The following is a 17,295-nucleotide window of genomic DNA, read 5'->3' as shown; positions in this document are numbered from 1 at the left end:
AAACAGAAAACATTACAGATACAGGTAAAGACTAGAAACACAGATATGATATAATATTTGTTATACAACTGAATTATATAGCACAGTTTTCAAACCATCTCCGAAAATAAATGTTATTAGAACTAGTGCAAAAAAGTTCTAAACATTAAAGCACAGTGTATAAAATGGCATAAGAAGTATTCCCCTTAAAGAATACAGGCTTAGCAGAGATATCCAGATTTGTATCTTTTTACCCCTAAAAGTCGATTTGCCCCATGGGTTTTCTTATAAAGATGGCTCCATCACACCAAACGACGGGAAGCACCCGTTCATGATTAATGAGAAGGATGTGAATACAAGCAGCCTTTGTAAGATATATAAAATACCTCTGACCTTTATGCACTTGTGTAGTTACGTACTGTACAGTATATGCCAGTGTGCATGTGCATGAGTTTTGTTTTAAAAATTCTCTCATCTTAAAAAATATCCCTTATCTTCCTATTCTTAAAATCATTGTTCTTTTAAAATATAAAGGATGGGAATTCTTTTCATATTTCATTTTTATATCATCATGATGATTACACATCACAAAACAAGTGTTTCCTATAGTCGTATTTGTAATGTGGACTTTAATTACCTTCTTTAAGTCAGAACAGGTTGGTACCAACATCAATCTGTAGTTTGTTGCTGAAAAATAAAACCACTTTTACTGTTTACTAGTATGAGTGCATTTTCTTGTGTTGCCAGATGCAGGCTAACAGTTATTGCAATACAATTCATGATGAGCTCACATTCTATTATTATGAGCAAATACGAACTTTTATAATTATAGTTTAGTGACAGAAAAGCTCATGGAAAAGTTTTTAAAAAAATACCCCAAAAATCTTTCATAGTGTAATACTTTCTATCATTAAAAGTTCTTTAAATTAAAAGACTTCTGAGGAAAGTAATGATAGTTATGTATGGCTCCATATGTTTACCATATATGGAATAAATATAAATTTTATTTCTTTACAATACTCAAAAGTAAGATTAAACCAGAGAATTATTCAAATAAGGTAGAATAATGGTAATCTAGTTTTGTAGCCAGTCAAAAATGGTAGTAATTTAGAATAACATTTCGATATAGGAATTTTCCTTAAGTGTGCTGCATTCATAAAAGCAATAATCAATTCTTGCAATTTATCAGTTCACAAAACAATAAAAGATGCCTGTTTCAAAATGGTTTTCAAACATACCACAGAATTTGTAAGTGTTCAAGGTGATTGAAATTATAAATGATATTATGTTCTAATACAGAACTACAGAATACAACTACATACAGAAACTAACACATAATTAAATCAATTTTGCTTCAACTGTTGCGGTTTAGATGCTTTGATGCATATGGTATCTGGGCGTAAACTTCAAAATGCTCAAAACAATTTATGATTCTCACGAAGACATTTTGATCCATTCTCTCTGTAATGGTTACTGAATTTAAATAATTTAACATTAAAGTATAACTTTTATATTTTTTTGTAATGGAGATTATTCGTACCATAACACTAGTTATTTCATGTTTTTAATCTTTGTCATAAATAATAAAATATAAGCATTTAAGCTGAAAAATAAGAAGCTTATGTAAAACAACACAGTAGCTTAGCTATGGACACAAACATAACTGTTTTTATCTTTAACGTTTATATAGACAATTCTTCTTTGATACCCTTTGCATCCAATTGGTTCACTGTGTATTAATTGGTACTTTTGGAAGACATAATGTTTTGGGTTTATGTTTTCTATCAATCAATGCATATGTCTGTCTTTTGAATCCAAGGGAACATTATTTCTTATGATTTTTAACTGAACTAAACCAAGAAGAAAGATGTTTTTAAAAAAGAAAATTCATCAATCACACCAAGGAAAGAAAAACAGTGAAGAAAAATGTAATCCTGAACAAGCTGAAACATGTGCAAATGATTTATTTTAACATATTTTAGCTTGCAAAGTCTTCAACAATAGCAGTACCACACCTTAAAAACAGATGGCCTTGATATAGAAAAGAGAAATCAAGATGAATCTTTTTTGTCCATATTTTAACCTTTTCAAGGGTATCCAAACTGTGAAATGATCTCTGCCAGCTGGATACCAAGGCACCAGTCCAATTCAGTTTCTCAAGGTAAATTCAGCATATAGACTTACAGTAAGACTCTGGGGGTAATTTATTACTTGACAAAAAAAACTGCACATACTCTCATGTAAGAAGAAACTTGGAACTTGTATAGTACAGGTCTATTCAAACTTTCTTTTGCAATGTGGATTATTTTACATGAATATCACAGATAATTTCTTGCCATGTTGAAAGATGTTCTAAAGCAATGTAAATCAGGTCCCTTTGCTTAAACGTAGCTGCTGGTTTGAGTCAATAATTATCTGTTAAACACCTTCAGCTTGCACTGGTTATACTGTATGTTTTTATAAAGCATACCATACCATAGCTACCACCTACAGTACCTGTATTTTCCATTTAAATGATTAAATTAAGTCCCTGTTATTAAAGGTGTGTATAAACCATTTAGTACTTGCAAAAGTTGGGCAAACACACATTTGACTGGGGATTTTCCTTAAAAGAAGTGCAGAACACATTAAATAAGATGAAAACAACACCATGGCCTCTATAACTAATTTAAAAACTGAAAGTAAAAATCATATTCTGTATAACAACGCATTACTAAAGGTGTTCTGTTCCCAGCTGTTAGGTTAAATTCATTATCTTGTGCTACTGAACCACATTTGCCATGATACACACATATAATGGTCTACTTAGTGTCTAACTACAAAACGTGTCTGGTTTGATACAGCAAATTGTGTTCTTTAACATTTTGTTTCTTTATTTTTTTGCATTTTGGTATTTTGATACCAAAGACAATATGCTCAAGCACCTGTTTCCCAGATTCAGTCTTTCAATAATTCCTAAAGTTTTGGTTAACAAACACCCACAATTAATCACTCTTTGTTCACGCTAAATGAGCATTTTGCTGGCCTTTTTATCAGGTATGTGGCAGATTAGGTGAAGTACTTTATGAATGTTCTACTCAAAATAATTCAGTAGCAACAGGTGGCCACTGAAAAACATCAGCACGTTTGGGCTTCATCTCTGAATTTTTTATTTTATTTTTTTTATTAAAAAGGGCTCTCTCTACTTCTGCTCTGGTATGTAACCACTGTACAGAGTGGAGTGATGAAAAAGGCTACTTGTATCAAACCCTTCCCAGGGATCTGTTTCCCCATTTACCTTTTTTCAAGAAGAAAAATGGTCAGGGTGCACACCAGAAACTGCGCCTTTCTGACCCTGTTATCTGAACTCCTTTTCTGTATAGGACCACTGTGTACCTCATTTTCAAAAGAACATTTCCTCATTTTTACAGCAATTCCTATTTTGCTGGCGTTGGGGGTCGGGGGTGGGGGGACCTCACTCTTCTCTTGTCGAGCTGTCCTCCATGGCCGTTAGGGCCTCCAGGCTGAGTCCGCCATTGTTCTGTATAGTAGAAAAAGTGACGACGGTGTGCAGCAGGATGAGGACCAGCACACACAGTTTGAGTCTGCTGTTGCACAACCGAGAGGCTGCCGACACAGGTAGAGAAGACCGATGGTGAGACGTGGTGGAGTCCATGAATTTGGTAGACGCATTGCAGACACCATCCACCGATGGATCACAGGAGCTCCATCTGACATCACAACATTCTGGTTCTGCATTGGTTAAATGGTTTTCTAGTAGCCCTATCGTACAGACAAGAGAAATGAGTTAAAATGTACCATGCAGAAAGTGCGCTTGTGAAGGCAAGCTTTTGTAATGCGCAGTTGTCTTACCTGAGGTGAATTACCTGAACAAGTATGGATTACAAGGAGGGGAAGGGGTTCTAAAGAAATGCTTATTAAAAACATTAGCAATGTCTCTCAGTAAACAAAAAAAGTGAAAAAAATCATGATTACAGAAAAATAATTTAGCATACAGATAAAAAAAATAATGTTGCCTAAAAGTCAAACATGAATTAGATTTTACATTTAGTATTTATTTGTGTGAAATGAAAGTGATTAAAATCTCCTACATCTCAACCTCTTTCTGCGTACCCCACCAGATACTTTCCCTATGCTAGTGCATAACATGAAAGGAGCCCTCAGATTTCTCATGACTTGGGGATTTTGAGCTTCATATTTAATATTACACTGATTTTTAGGTTCACTGTGTGAATACTGATATATTTTGAAACTCTGGACTCTGGAAACACTTAGAACAGGTGTAAAGGATACACAGTTTATTTTTATTTCTTTAGTGCACACCACAAAGGGAATGTTTCATATAATTTGATGTATTTTTTTAGTTTGTTAAAAAACATAAAGTAGAAAAATCACAATCTATTACTGTTTCTAGAAAATAAAAAATAACACCTTCCAAATGCTGGTTAATTATCTGTTTAAAAAGTAATTTGTGCCTACAAAAAGGAAGAGTTATATTATTTCTGTTGTACTATAAGAAGTGCTTTTTTCTACACAGAATCAAATATTACGTGCATTCACTCAAAACATATGGAAACAGTAAAAGAAAAAAAAATGTTGTGATTAAGGTTAGGTTGGACATACTGAAGCAATGAAAAAATACAAGATGTTTTATGAGTGAGGTTAAATGTTTGGACTTCTTCTATAAACACATTTTAAAGACATTTTACATTTTAAAAGACACAATTCATAACCCGCTTCACCTTTAACACTATCGGCAATAGTAATAATAAATATATTGTAATATAATTAAATTATGTAGCTGGAAGTAGTTCTTCAAAAAAATCAAATTGCGCACATACAAACTGCTTTAACACTTTTCCAATATAAAAAATAAAGGCTGGTTGCTAGGAATCCATTGTGGAGGTCCCAAAAAATACAGCCAAGATGCCTTTTTTTCATAATGCTCCTGGAGTAATAAAAAAAGTTTTCTGGCTGTGCTTTTCAGTGAGTGCTTAGCCTTGTACTGTAAATAGATAACAGTGAGGAAGGAAGATATAAGGAATGAAAAGATTAACTTTAATTAGTCTCCCTCCCCTCTTTCAAGAAAGGTAAAACTTGCTGTCGGACACATTATTCCAGTAACTTGACCCCATATCTATTGTTTTCATGAAAAAGGTAAGAAGAAATTGTACAAATCATCCTATATGTAGTGCAGCTTAATACTCATCTCAAAAGCAGAAAAGAAAAACTTGAATGTAGCAGTTTATAATGATTGGATTAAACTAAACCTGAAGCCAATAATAATAATAATAAATAATAATAATAATAATAACTCAATTAACCATTAAAAGCTTTAGTTAAAAGATGTAAATGGACAGTGGGTCAGAACTGTAATTTTACTTTAGAATGAAGAAATATTGTTTTTGTGATCACAGCCAATTTCTGTGTTAGAATTCTAAACTGTTTTATTTTCTGCTTCAAATTAGCCAGCTTTTCTTTACTGTAAAGTTCTTTGGTTTACATTTTGAATTTTGACCACAGACTCCAAACACTGAAATTTAACCAAGAGAGGCTGATTATATGTTCAGGGTTTTAGTATGAATATCTAATTACATATTACATTATAGTTTTTAAACATACACCTAACTAACAAGAGAAACAAGTCAACCGGCATCAGTCAATTGTCCAAGTACTTGTGATCCTTCAAAATAATGAGGTTCAGAAGTATTAATTTTTTAATTTATCAAAAAAAAATCATTTGAAGTTTTACTCATGAGTCATGTTTTTTCACACAGAATGACTGCTACAGTTGAAAGTGAAAATCCCAATTTAGACCTCACTGTCTTGGTTCTTTTGGAGGGCACTGTAAGAGCTGTAGTGTGCTTTAAAATGTAGAGAGTTACACAGTCTCTGATTGATTTCAATGATGAGTTCCACAGACATAGTGCTGCAAAAGAGAAAGTTCTGTTGGGGCCTGGTCAAAATAGACCTGAATCAGAATATTTCACACTAAGAGCTGGATTATACTCATGCTCTTTCTGAGCTTTATACACTGTAAGAATCCTTAAATCTTCTAAGTTTCAAAGGAGCTAATGCAATAAACAGAGGACAAGGGCTATGTGTTGATTACTTGTAGTTACCACACAAACTGCAGAATTCTGGAAATACCTTAAATTAAAACCTAGGAAGTAAGGCTTAAAAGTGGTGTAATCATAAGGCATGTATCAATATTTCAGTATCTATCAGGAAGAGCAAGACTCTTAAGTGAGCAATTTTACATAGGTAAAGGAAGTATACCCATGTTACATTACTACAATAATACACTTTGACACTGTAGAATTGTTTAGTACTCTATACTTTTTTTATAGAACTAGTCCCTTAACCAGAATTGGTTATAGTGAAGAGATGCACCAAAGCAAGGCTACCTTGCTCAAAGGACAATAATGAATTGCTGAGCCCAGTCCAAAAACCTTCCAAACTAGGTGGAGAGGCACAATTTGGAATGGCCGATCAAACCCAAACTACATGCTTTTGGGATATGGGCAGGAACCAGAGCACCTGGTTAAAGCACAGGCGAACACAGGGAGAACATGCCAACTCCACACAGACAGGTGCCAAAGGCCAGAGTCAAACCCAGGACCCTGGAGCTGTGAGGCAACAGTGCTAACCACCATGCCACTTCTCTGCTGACAGAATGGTGTATTCTGCAAAATAAAAGCAGCGCTGAAGGTGAGATCATTATGTTAAACAGTAAGGGTTGTACAGGAACAGCATGGGAAAGGGAGGCTGAACAAAGAGTATTTCATTTTATTCTTCTACCAGATATTCCTTCGTACAAAGAAGAAAGGTTTGTGTTTTGGTTTTATAGAAAGCCAAACGAATGTGAGAATGGTGAATATGTTCCCGTTGTGTAACTAATGCAACTTTCTACCCCCATTTTCTAAATATTCATTGCTCTGAAAAGTAGTATGTTTGCCTTTTAAAGTCTCATCAGTCAGCTCCTTCTTTTGCTTTGAAGTATATTTTAGGTCAACAGATTTCAAATGAATCCTTTCGCAAAACTCTCTGACACAATAATTGAAAGCAGAAACATTATTGATACAGCATAATGCTGGAGTCAAATGAAGTAACTAGCCAAAAGGTTTGTGAAATGATAATAAGCTACTGTAATAATATAGGTGCCTGCAGTGGGGAATTAAATCTTCCTCGCTATAAAGAAGCTTTTGAATCTTGACAGTAAACTGAAAATGTTGAGGAAATTGAAAGAGGCACACAATGGAGCTTTCTCAAGGTTATATAGTTTACAGACAATTACACCGTAGGACTCTTCTCCTTTAAACCATTGTGCTTTTTTCTCCTGGACTCTGAATAATGCTGAATGCTGATTCTGTATAACAATGTCATTCGTATTTAATCTCTTTTTATTTCAAAAGTTGTGATCACTTAGAGAATAAATACAGCTTTTAGGAACATAATTTCTCAAGTATTTACAGTAGAATAGTATTTTTTTCTATAATTTATTCACTGCTTATGCTATCATCTACTGTAAATGATTAATATTTTTGACATTTACTTACAGCTTTTCATCTCAAAGGATCCTAAAACACTTTACATATAAGGAGAGTACCCTCTTCATCAACCACTTAAGTGCAGCACCCACCCAAGTGACACAAAGCAGTAATTATCTGCTATCTGCTAGTGGCCCCCACTACAACCGAATAGGTGAAGTAACTAATTGCTTCAACACATTAATCAAGGGTGAGCTTAAGGAATACATAATTTGATTATCAGAGTGGAAATTAGCCTGGACACTGGCATTAGCAATCCTACTCTTTTCAAAAGTGTTACAGAAAGACCAAGTATTAAGGACTTCATCTCATCTGAAGGATGCGCCTCCTACCACACATCATCCCTGGTTACCACATTGGGGCATTGGTTTGGTCGGTTTGAAAATTCTGGTCTGAAGGCATAGGTAATCTAGTTTTCCTTGGAGATCTCCCATCCTAGTATTGATTAGGCTTGCTTAGCATCTGAGATCTGACGAGTTCAGATTACAGGAAGATAATGTGTATGTTATGGGGCCTAGTTTATCACTGCTGCTTCACCATCCAAATATCCTAATGATATAAAGAAGCAAGCAACATCTACTTACACAGATCACTTACCTGTACAGATGAAACTTGATAATCCACCATAGACTAGGTCATCATTGTCTGGTAACACAAATGGGCACCTGGTCTGGACTTCCAGACAGTATTGCTTGCAGGGAATTCTGTGGTGGCACTGACTATGGGTGGCGTTAAAATATTCCGAGCATAACCAGGCTTTGTAGACTGACTGTAAGAAAAAGAAAAAAAAACTGTAAGACTTCAACACATACATAAATAAAAACCTTGTTTTTTTGTGAATTTAAATAAAAATTCAAATGTACCTCTCTCAAGTGAAAGTTTCCGTTTAAAACATGAGTATGTATTTTCCTCATTACAGCATATAAAGCTGTTTCTTGAAAAAAAAAAAAGGTTATTTTGTTTACCTTTAATGGACATACACGTTTTTGTAATGCAAGTTTAAGGTTTGTGTTTTGTAATGCAAGGTTAAGGATGTGTTTAGTTTATGGTTACAATACCATAAGTGAATAGAACAAAAATATGAACTATACTGTATAAGCTAAACACATCCTGTTCCTACATGCATTTCCTACAAGATACTGTATTTATAAATCATCTTATCAGTCCTCTGTCTCTCTAAAAATAGAACTTAGTAAACTTCATTGGCAGTGCTTTTTTTAAGTGTCTCCTTGCACTGCTAAAATACATGTTTATTAGCAAATAATGGATTTACTCACTGTACTTCAGCAAAAGCTAAAGTATTTTCACCACCATTTTTATGATCTTTAAATTATGATGTTTCCTTTGAAGCTTAAAAATGCTGATTTCTTTTTGGCAACTATTGTAGCTGTTACAGTCTTTTCTTAAGGTGCGTAACAAGTTATGGTTTTGATAACACCTACTGTAGCAGTTGTTTGTTTTGTTTCAATAATAGAAAACACAATGTATTGCCAAATTAATCCCTTGTTCACAAATAACAAGATCAAAAGAACAAAAGAGTTTCACAACCTCCTAAGGTAACTGTCCAGGCTATTCTTTTATAGAAAATGTAATATTGCTACGAGCATTCAATTTTGAAAGTCCATGTAACAACAAAATCTGAAATACAAAATACAAATTATTTCTGTACATTATTGGTAACATTATTGGAGCTATTGTGGTATGTTTTCCATTCCAAATTTGACATTTGTGGCTTCATTCAAATTGTTGGAAAACTGGATATCTGATTAATTTTCAGTGGATTGTCAGTTTCAGTTTCAGTCAGTTTGACACAGGTGGAGAAACACACCATTTGATCACTGAACATAAATAATATTTCATCTTTCAGACTTTCAATTATTGAAAATACTGATACACTACTAAGAACATTTTTAATGATAATAGGACTTAACCAGAGTTACAGAGAGGCCCACAGTACAATAACCATTAGATTACAATACCAGGGTCTGAAAAATTAAAATACAAGCTAGTTTTGTTTAGGCTTCTAGAGAACCACTATTTGACTTTAGACAGCTGCAGCCATGGTAAGCTATATTGCCCAGTATACCTTTATCCACTGAATTCATGACTGCTCCCTTGTAGTATGTGGTAAACTTCCTTATACAGTAGCTGCTAACAACTTAATCCCTAAAAAATACTAAATGTCCACTTCAAACTGTAAAACAGGAATAAAATGTCAAGTGCTGAACTTCAAATGTATCAACCTCCAATTAAAACCAAAACTACTTCAGAATATAAATATTCCTTGATAAAATAGCTGAATAGCAGTTAAATCAATAAACATTACAATAATGCAGTGTGAGATGTTTTTTTTTCAATTACCCTGTAGCCAGATTAAAAAGTACTAATTATTTCCTTATGATTAATATCAATCTAAATAGCAAAGATGGGATTCTGACCTTGGACAAACTAAAAGACAGTGTTATTTTCAAATTATGTTATTCAGATGTAGAAAGGACTTTTCAATTTATGTAACCTTCATATTGATTTTATTATGAAATCACAGATGTTTATTTAGATTCATAAAAACAAAATCTTTACATATTTATTTTGCAAGTATTTCATTTGACTTCTCTGTGTGAGCTAAAATAATAGACATTACATGTGAAACTGAGTATATCTCTTTGTGTGCCAGTTTTCTTTCAAGAGGTGATATTTTGATCAAGAGGGTGCCTGAGGTGTCAGCTGTTCATAAAGAGATTGTTTTTCTTTCAAACCGACAGAGACAAACAAGAGCATCTACATCAATAAGGACAATCATCACGTGCTCTCTGCTTTGCTGGATGTCTTTCCTGATATTTCAAGACTCAGATCCATCTTTCTAGTGTCTGGGTATGTCATCAGCTGACACTGGATGTAGTTAGCCAGATAATGCTAATTTGTTCTTTAAGTCAGAGATCATTTTGTAGAGAATCAATGGGAAGACAGAAACATATACCTGAAGGGATGCACCCATTTCAAATGTAGATGACACTTGGTTAAAAATAGGCATCTTTGCTGATGCACCTTCATGTTAACAGACACAGTGTGATTTTAATAATAGTTCTCTAGAACTCAAGAAGTATGTTTTCTATTATCATTTTATTACCATAATCTATTTTTTGTTACTGTTGGGGAATTATAAAAAAAAACATTTTAAAACCATGATGAACTGTAAAACTGAACATATTTTCAGTTTCTGAACAATATTTTTACTTTAAATGTAAATAAAGCATACAAAGAGTTACCTAAATCTCAACATTTTTTGGAAAGGTTTTGTAGAGTATCAAAGTCGGTTCTAAACAGTATTGTTAGAGTTTTTGTTATAATTCAAACAAAAATTAAACTTTAGTTATAACGGAGTTTCTTAAAGCTTTACATTGCAAAAATGAGAGCTTTGTGTCTTAAAGTTAAAAGGTTGAAAAAACCTCAAGAGAACCACAATTTCTCCAGCCTTTGTTCTCTGCATTAATCATACAGGATGTTGCAGGTTTCTCATGGATTTTGTCACTTCTTATTTGACTACTTCTCAGTATTGAGAAAGTTCATTTATAAGATCCCATCACATTTGGTAAATGCAGTGGTCTGTGCAGAAGCTTTTCTTTAAATCATCATTATATTGAGCTGAGACAAGTATTTGGATTGTCTTCATTTTATCAGAAGTTTAGTGTATGTTGTAATGTAAAACCAAATCACAACAATGGAAATACAATATATTTTTTACTGTATAAATTTTTACTTTTTATAAATAAAAAGGCAGAAAAAAAGCTCCCTCTTAATGATTTCTGCCTCGATGGACACAGACTTCTTTAAAAATGCAATATTAATATTTTTATGAAGCTTTTAAGAAATATGTTCTTGTTTGTTTCATTATTTAACAGTGTTTTGGCAGGCGTCCTGTCATCGTTTTTCAGAGCTCATCTTTAAAAAAATGTCCGCTTCATGATGTGTCACAAACATTTTCAAAATTATCCTAAAACTTTTTAGGCGATTTAAAATTACTGCTGTGATAAAAGTCTAATACTGATATATTAACTGATAAATGGGGTTCTGTATCATAGAAATAACAAGTTAGCACATATTCTGTGTACACAGAAATCAATTAATGGCACAGCCCTTTGTGTATATATTTACAGGTTAGAAGTAATGGCTATACAATGAAAAAGTCATTATAACCTTAATCTGCAAGAAATGAGATTTTAAACTGATTTTTAAATTTTACTGTAGTTAAGTGAAAGTAAAGTGTCTGAAAGAGGCTTTTATATTTGCTTTCTTATAAGGGGCATAGCACTCTGAAAGAGCTGTAGCCAAGGAAATTCCCAAGAAGTACTCATTTGTGACAAGAGGAGACTAAAGGTTTGGTACTGTAACTTTTAATAAGACAGCCATAAAGTCACTGCAGTGTTATGGAAATTAAGATATAGTTTTCAAAAGGGAGAACTTTGTAGCTGGCAGGTTACAAGGAACAAAAAAAAACATCACTGACATAATCCAGACCAGTCAAGGTCATAGAAAACATTTTACTGAAGAAAAAAGCAAATTGATTGTACTAATTGTAATCTGTAAAATGTGCGGCACTGAATACATTTAGATTTTTAAATCTCTCTTGACATAATTTAACAAAAGGTACTCACAATTAGATGAACACCTCTTGTATCTTCATTACCTTTCTTTGACAGCAAACTTTACCAGTGCAAAGGTAAGACTTTTTTTTCCAGTAGATTGAAATACAAAGAAAACCCCTCTCAGCTGGCAAGACAGGATACCCCTTTCAACTTTCAGAAATATATTTCCAACATGTGCCACTCTTTTGAAGTTAAAAATGACAGTGCATATTACACGATTCTACATCAATCAGAACAAGACTATCATGGGTCCACTGGAGACCCCTGTACCGTTTTTACTATTTTAAAATGCTGCAGCGACTTTGATCTGGATTAGTGCTGCAGAATAGTATTCTCCTTTGAAGAACTAATGGGGGGGACACAAGTCTCAAAGCTCTTCAGATATTATGTGGCTTTTAGAAAGATAATCAATGTGGAGCTGTATTAAGACATATTCGTTGTGCAGTTTTATTCACAACGAAATTCAGACCACAGATCTTGTCTTTTTTCTGTCTTCCTCTATCAGAAATCAGTGCCATTTCACCTGTCAAGTCTAAATGATTATGAAATCACTCTTTGTCAGCATAGCTCAAGACTACCTTCTTTTGAATTTAATTTTAAACTGCATTACTTAGGCAGTGCTTATTCTCATCAATGTCAAAGGTACAGTTCCTTTTTTGTAGAAGACGATCTTGCATTAATTCTCAGCTTCGAAGGGGATCTTTTATGCTTTGACAAGGGAAGAGCAGGACTATCATCTGTGTTCATAATCTTTTAGCATTACACTTTGAAAAATTGATTTATCTTTGATGATTGTTTTTCGTGGACACACTCCAGGTTTTTTGAAGAAGAAGAAGTTCAGGGGCAGATGTTGCTGGGGTCTTTTTATCTGCTTGGCAAAAACATTATGGAAACCTAAGCCAGAGATGTATGCTAAATTGGGGGCAATTTCAATTTGAAAAACTGATGTAAATATATAACACCTTGGCTTTATTTTGGAACTGCTAAAGCAAGGCAAGCAGCAAATTCTAATTACTACAGGATAGAATTTAATAGGTTTCCCTGGAAGCTGTTTTTTCCATGAATGTATCCAAACAATACAATTCAACATTACGTGTGGTTCCTATTTATGCAAAAAAGCTGAGTCTGAATAGTCCGCCATATTATTAACCTCAGAATAAGACAATTTTGGAAGATATGTGTAAGACTATAACATTAGAAGCTGAACCCTGTGCTTTCTTCAGCCAGCTTGGCCTTAGATATACAGTATGAGCCTTGCCATAATTCTCTGGGAATCTCGCTGGGACTGTACATTATTTCAAAATCTGCAGGACAACTTCTAAAGAAAAGATAAAGGGAATGCATCTCTGATTCAGCAATTGTAGGAAAGTAAGTGTTGGACACCAGAGATGTTAAGTTAATAAATCTGAATAGAATTTCAGCTGTAATACAATGTGATTTTTGAAAAGATCTCAAAGTGAAAAAAGAAAAAAAAAACCTTAGGTCACAACCAGGGCTTCAAACACATCTGATAATTTATTTGGTTATGTACTCTATCAATGACATAACTGCTAAAGTACTTGAAACAATCTCTTGCCATTGTGATTAAGATACAAGGTCATAAATATGTCATTTCTCCATTAATAAAATGTGTTACACATGTATTTTAGCACGCTGTCCACACTTCTTCAAGTCCTTAAGATAATATACTGAATTTAAGAGTGTTTTATCACATAGTGATGTTACTTATGGACATGTGTTTTTGATTTTTTTTATGTTATGCAATAGTCAAAGTTTCCTTTTTACTCAAATTAAAGAGGACAGAAGGAGGTTGTAATTTTTACTTTTTTCACAATGCTGTTTTTGGTCATATTGTCATTATCTCAAGATTAGAAATGCAATCCAGAAAGTGGAATAAGAAGAAAACTGGGAGCATATCCACTATTTTTTTCAAAAAATATATTCAAAAAAATAAACAATATGTTGTATCTTAGCTTGATAATAAAATAATAGGTTTGATTAGAACTGATGATTGGATTTCAACTTGCTATTTTATTCTTTGTACAATGTTTTTATGATAAAAAAATCACTTAAGACTGGAAACATTTAATCTAAATAGAAATATTTTGAAGGTAATGTAAAGACTCCAATCTAATCACCAATTCCAAAAATGCCTCTTTAATCTATCTGTGTTTTTTTAGAAAACAGCCTGCTAAAATCACAGCCTAATATTTTAATATGCTACATTTCTATCTAAAATATGTAATTCTGCAATTTCATCATTTTTTTCTGGAATTTCATATCTCTCTAGATCTTTGGTATCAAATATTTGCATACATATTCATTTTTTTTTGTCAGTTCTCATTTCAGAAACCACAAAAAGCACCTCTCCAAAAAGGCCTAAATCACTATTCTGTGACTGTAACTGTACTAAACAATTATATCTTCTACTTGGCATAATACATATCTATCCATCCTATCCATTTCTTCATTATTATTCCTGGTAAAAGCAGAGACAGACTGGATCCCATCCTGGAATCACAGAATTCAATGCAGAAAAACACATTGAATGGGACACCAGTCTGTTGTAGGGGTATAATGGATATAAAAAGAAAAAATAGTGAGAAGGAGCCTTTGGTGATTTTCTGGCAGCATTTACACTTTAACAGGGAGCTTAACAACACAAGTGCTGCTAGTGCAACTAATTTGTTGTACCAAGGAGTATGACTTGTTTGAAAAGAAATCAGCTAGTTCACCAAGCCAGTCAGCAATCGTCCATGTCTAAGGGCTTGCAATGGTTTGTACTAGTCGATAATCTTTAATTGGTAAAGGGATTGCCTGGAGCATTTGAAAAAACTTAAGCTAGAAATCTGGTAGGCACTGACAAGCTTCCCTGACCCTGCATAGAAATATCATATGTGATTAAAATAATGGCAACATCAATACAGTTCACTTTGGCTCTAGTGAGAGTTTAGCTACTGTGAAAGCAGAATAAAAAAAGAGGATTTGATTTTGTGCTACAGAGCAATTCCACAGATTACCACAATGGAGGCCTATGTTTGTCAATGGCTGATTTTCTAAAGATGTCTTCATGATATCACACCTCTAGGTGCATCTTACCATTGAAATAAAAATCTCACATAGCTAATTCACATTTACTAATAACTCCATAAATAGCTGCATAATTGTCCCCTGCTGTAAATCAACACTCCACAATGCTATGTCACCTGGTCTAGTCCAGAATGAACTGTGACTAATGTGAAATCATTACATGTTGGTATTTAGCTGTTGACAAATACAGTCATGCACAGCAGTGTAATTGCTCGAGCAGCAAGCACTTGGCCTTCATGGGTTTACTGATAACTCTATCATTGGAGAATAAACATTTGCACTCTTTAAATCAACCATCAGTCTGATTCAAGACCCATCTGGATGCAAATTTTTATGTGCAGATTTGTTTTGGAGGACATGGCTCTGTAACAGGGTCTATTGGTGTAACAGAATTCTCTCCTTTCTGGGGACAGGCCATGTGGGGCTATGGAGCAAGAGGAGGCAATGTTCAAATCCCAGAGGATATAAGCTGCACTTGTCACATTGGTGTCAAGACTTGGATCATCGCAGCTGATGCCTGTCAGTCTGTGAGATTGCTGCAGCGGAGATGGAAGAGGTACAAGAGCTGTAATGCCTACTCCAGGAGTCAGTCTGTTTTCAGCCTCCATGTAGCAGTGACACATGCAGTGGCTACTCTTACTGCCTACATAGTGCAGCAACAATACTGCAATCTCACACTTTTTGTATATTTTAGAAATGAAATATAATTCCTGGATGTCAACTCTAAACATATGTCATTCCGTCAAACACAATTTTAATTTCAGATTTGAGATATTTTTCTTGTTGCCTATTTCTCTGGGAATATTTTTAGCTTTACACTTTACATTTTAAGTAGCAAAGTTTTTCCATTTATTCCTTGACAACCAGATAGACAAGCTCTAAAAAGCCCTTTGAAATAAATGTTACTTTTTTGGAAGTATACTTTGACTCTAGGAAAATGTTAGTGGGTTTAATCCTGTGTGTTACTTTTCTTTACCATATACAAGGCAATAAAGTAATTGAACAAACATGTATACTGTTTGGCAATAGCAAACAACATTTTGAAGGATTAATTTATATAGCAAACTAATAAAATGATTGTGGTTGTTTTACACGTTTCTCGATTTTGATAGAACAGGGTGGGATAAACTGAACTATTACGTCTAACGTAACATACTGTATGAATTTTACTGAAGTCCAATTAGCGATAAATGGTTACAAAATATGCCTATTATATTTTTAGCACTCATCACATTACTTTGTTGTTAAGACTATGAGAATTGGTATGGCTTTCTTTTTCATTACTTTCTTTTTTACTGTGATACCATTACAATCCAGCAGAGGTCATGATTCTAAAACTTTAAAACAGGACTTCTCCCTATCTGGAATATGAAGTATTGCAACTCAGACTTGAGTTATTTATAAGAGTACTGGCTGCACAGATACCATTCTTGATTTTCTGGTTAACACACAGCTTTGTCTTTATTGGGGTACCTGATTTCAAGGCACTGTTTTACAATGCAAAGTCTTCTAATATGTCAATCAAGGTCCACTACTGAACGAGGGACATGAGCTTTAGCACAGCTGGAAGTGATTTGCTTTACAGAAAAGTCATAATATATATGTCAATACATAATATATATTATGTATATATTATGTTACACCAGTCTCAATTCAATACTACTGTTTGCTCTGAGAAACAAAAAGAAAAATGTTATTCTGGAAGTATGGGAAACGTGAATTCTTGAAAGACTAATTGCATTTGGATTTTTAAATTAATGGCACCATATAAAATAAAATGTATGCAATACATTTGTCATATTATTGTGTTCATAAAAATATAAAAATGACACAATTTTCTGTGGCCTATTGTACCAGGATAACTGCGATAAATTCTTCTAACGGTTTCAGACATTTTTTCTACAATGATAATGCTCACTATAGAATACAACCTTAGCGTGTTCGTGCCTAATTTTTTAACCGCAATATGGCTTTGACCACATGAGACGAGACACCGGCTGCCGTCACTAATGGAATGCTCTGACCTTATTGAC

At 33.7% G+C, this 17,295-nt stretch overlaps 1 protein-coding gene across 1 annotated transcript in view; it reads right to left on the bottom strand.

The window, feature by feature from the left end:
• Positions 1-808: 808 nt before the first annotated feature.
• nalf2 (NALCN channel auxiliary factor 2) overlaps positions 809-17,295 on the bottom strand; it is a 115,076-nt gene continuing 98,589 nt past the window's right edge. The window contains exons 2-3 of the mRNA XM_088596801.1: positions 8,127-8,298; positions 809-3,741 (exon numbers count right to left, since the gene is read on the bottom strand). Of these exons, the coding sequence (XP_088452927.1) occupies positions 3,434-3,741; positions 8,127-8,298 (480 nt within the window). The 3' untranslated portion in view covers positions 809-3,433. The remainder of the gene's footprint in view (positions 3,742-8,126; positions 8,299-17,295) is intronic.

Source organism: Lepisosteus platostomus, chromosome 10 (genome assembly GCF_059453375.1).
Source record: "Lepisosteus platostomus isolate fLepPlt1 chromosome 10, fLepPlt1.hap1, whole genome shotgun sequence".
Classification (NCBI taxonomy): domain Eukaryota; kingdom Metazoa; phylum Chordata; class Actinopteri; order Semionotiformes; family Lepisosteidae; genus Lepisosteus; species Lepisosteus platostomus.
The sequence above is the reverse complement of the archived record's forward strand: the minus strand, read 5'-3'. Positions and strand labels throughout refer to the sequence as shown.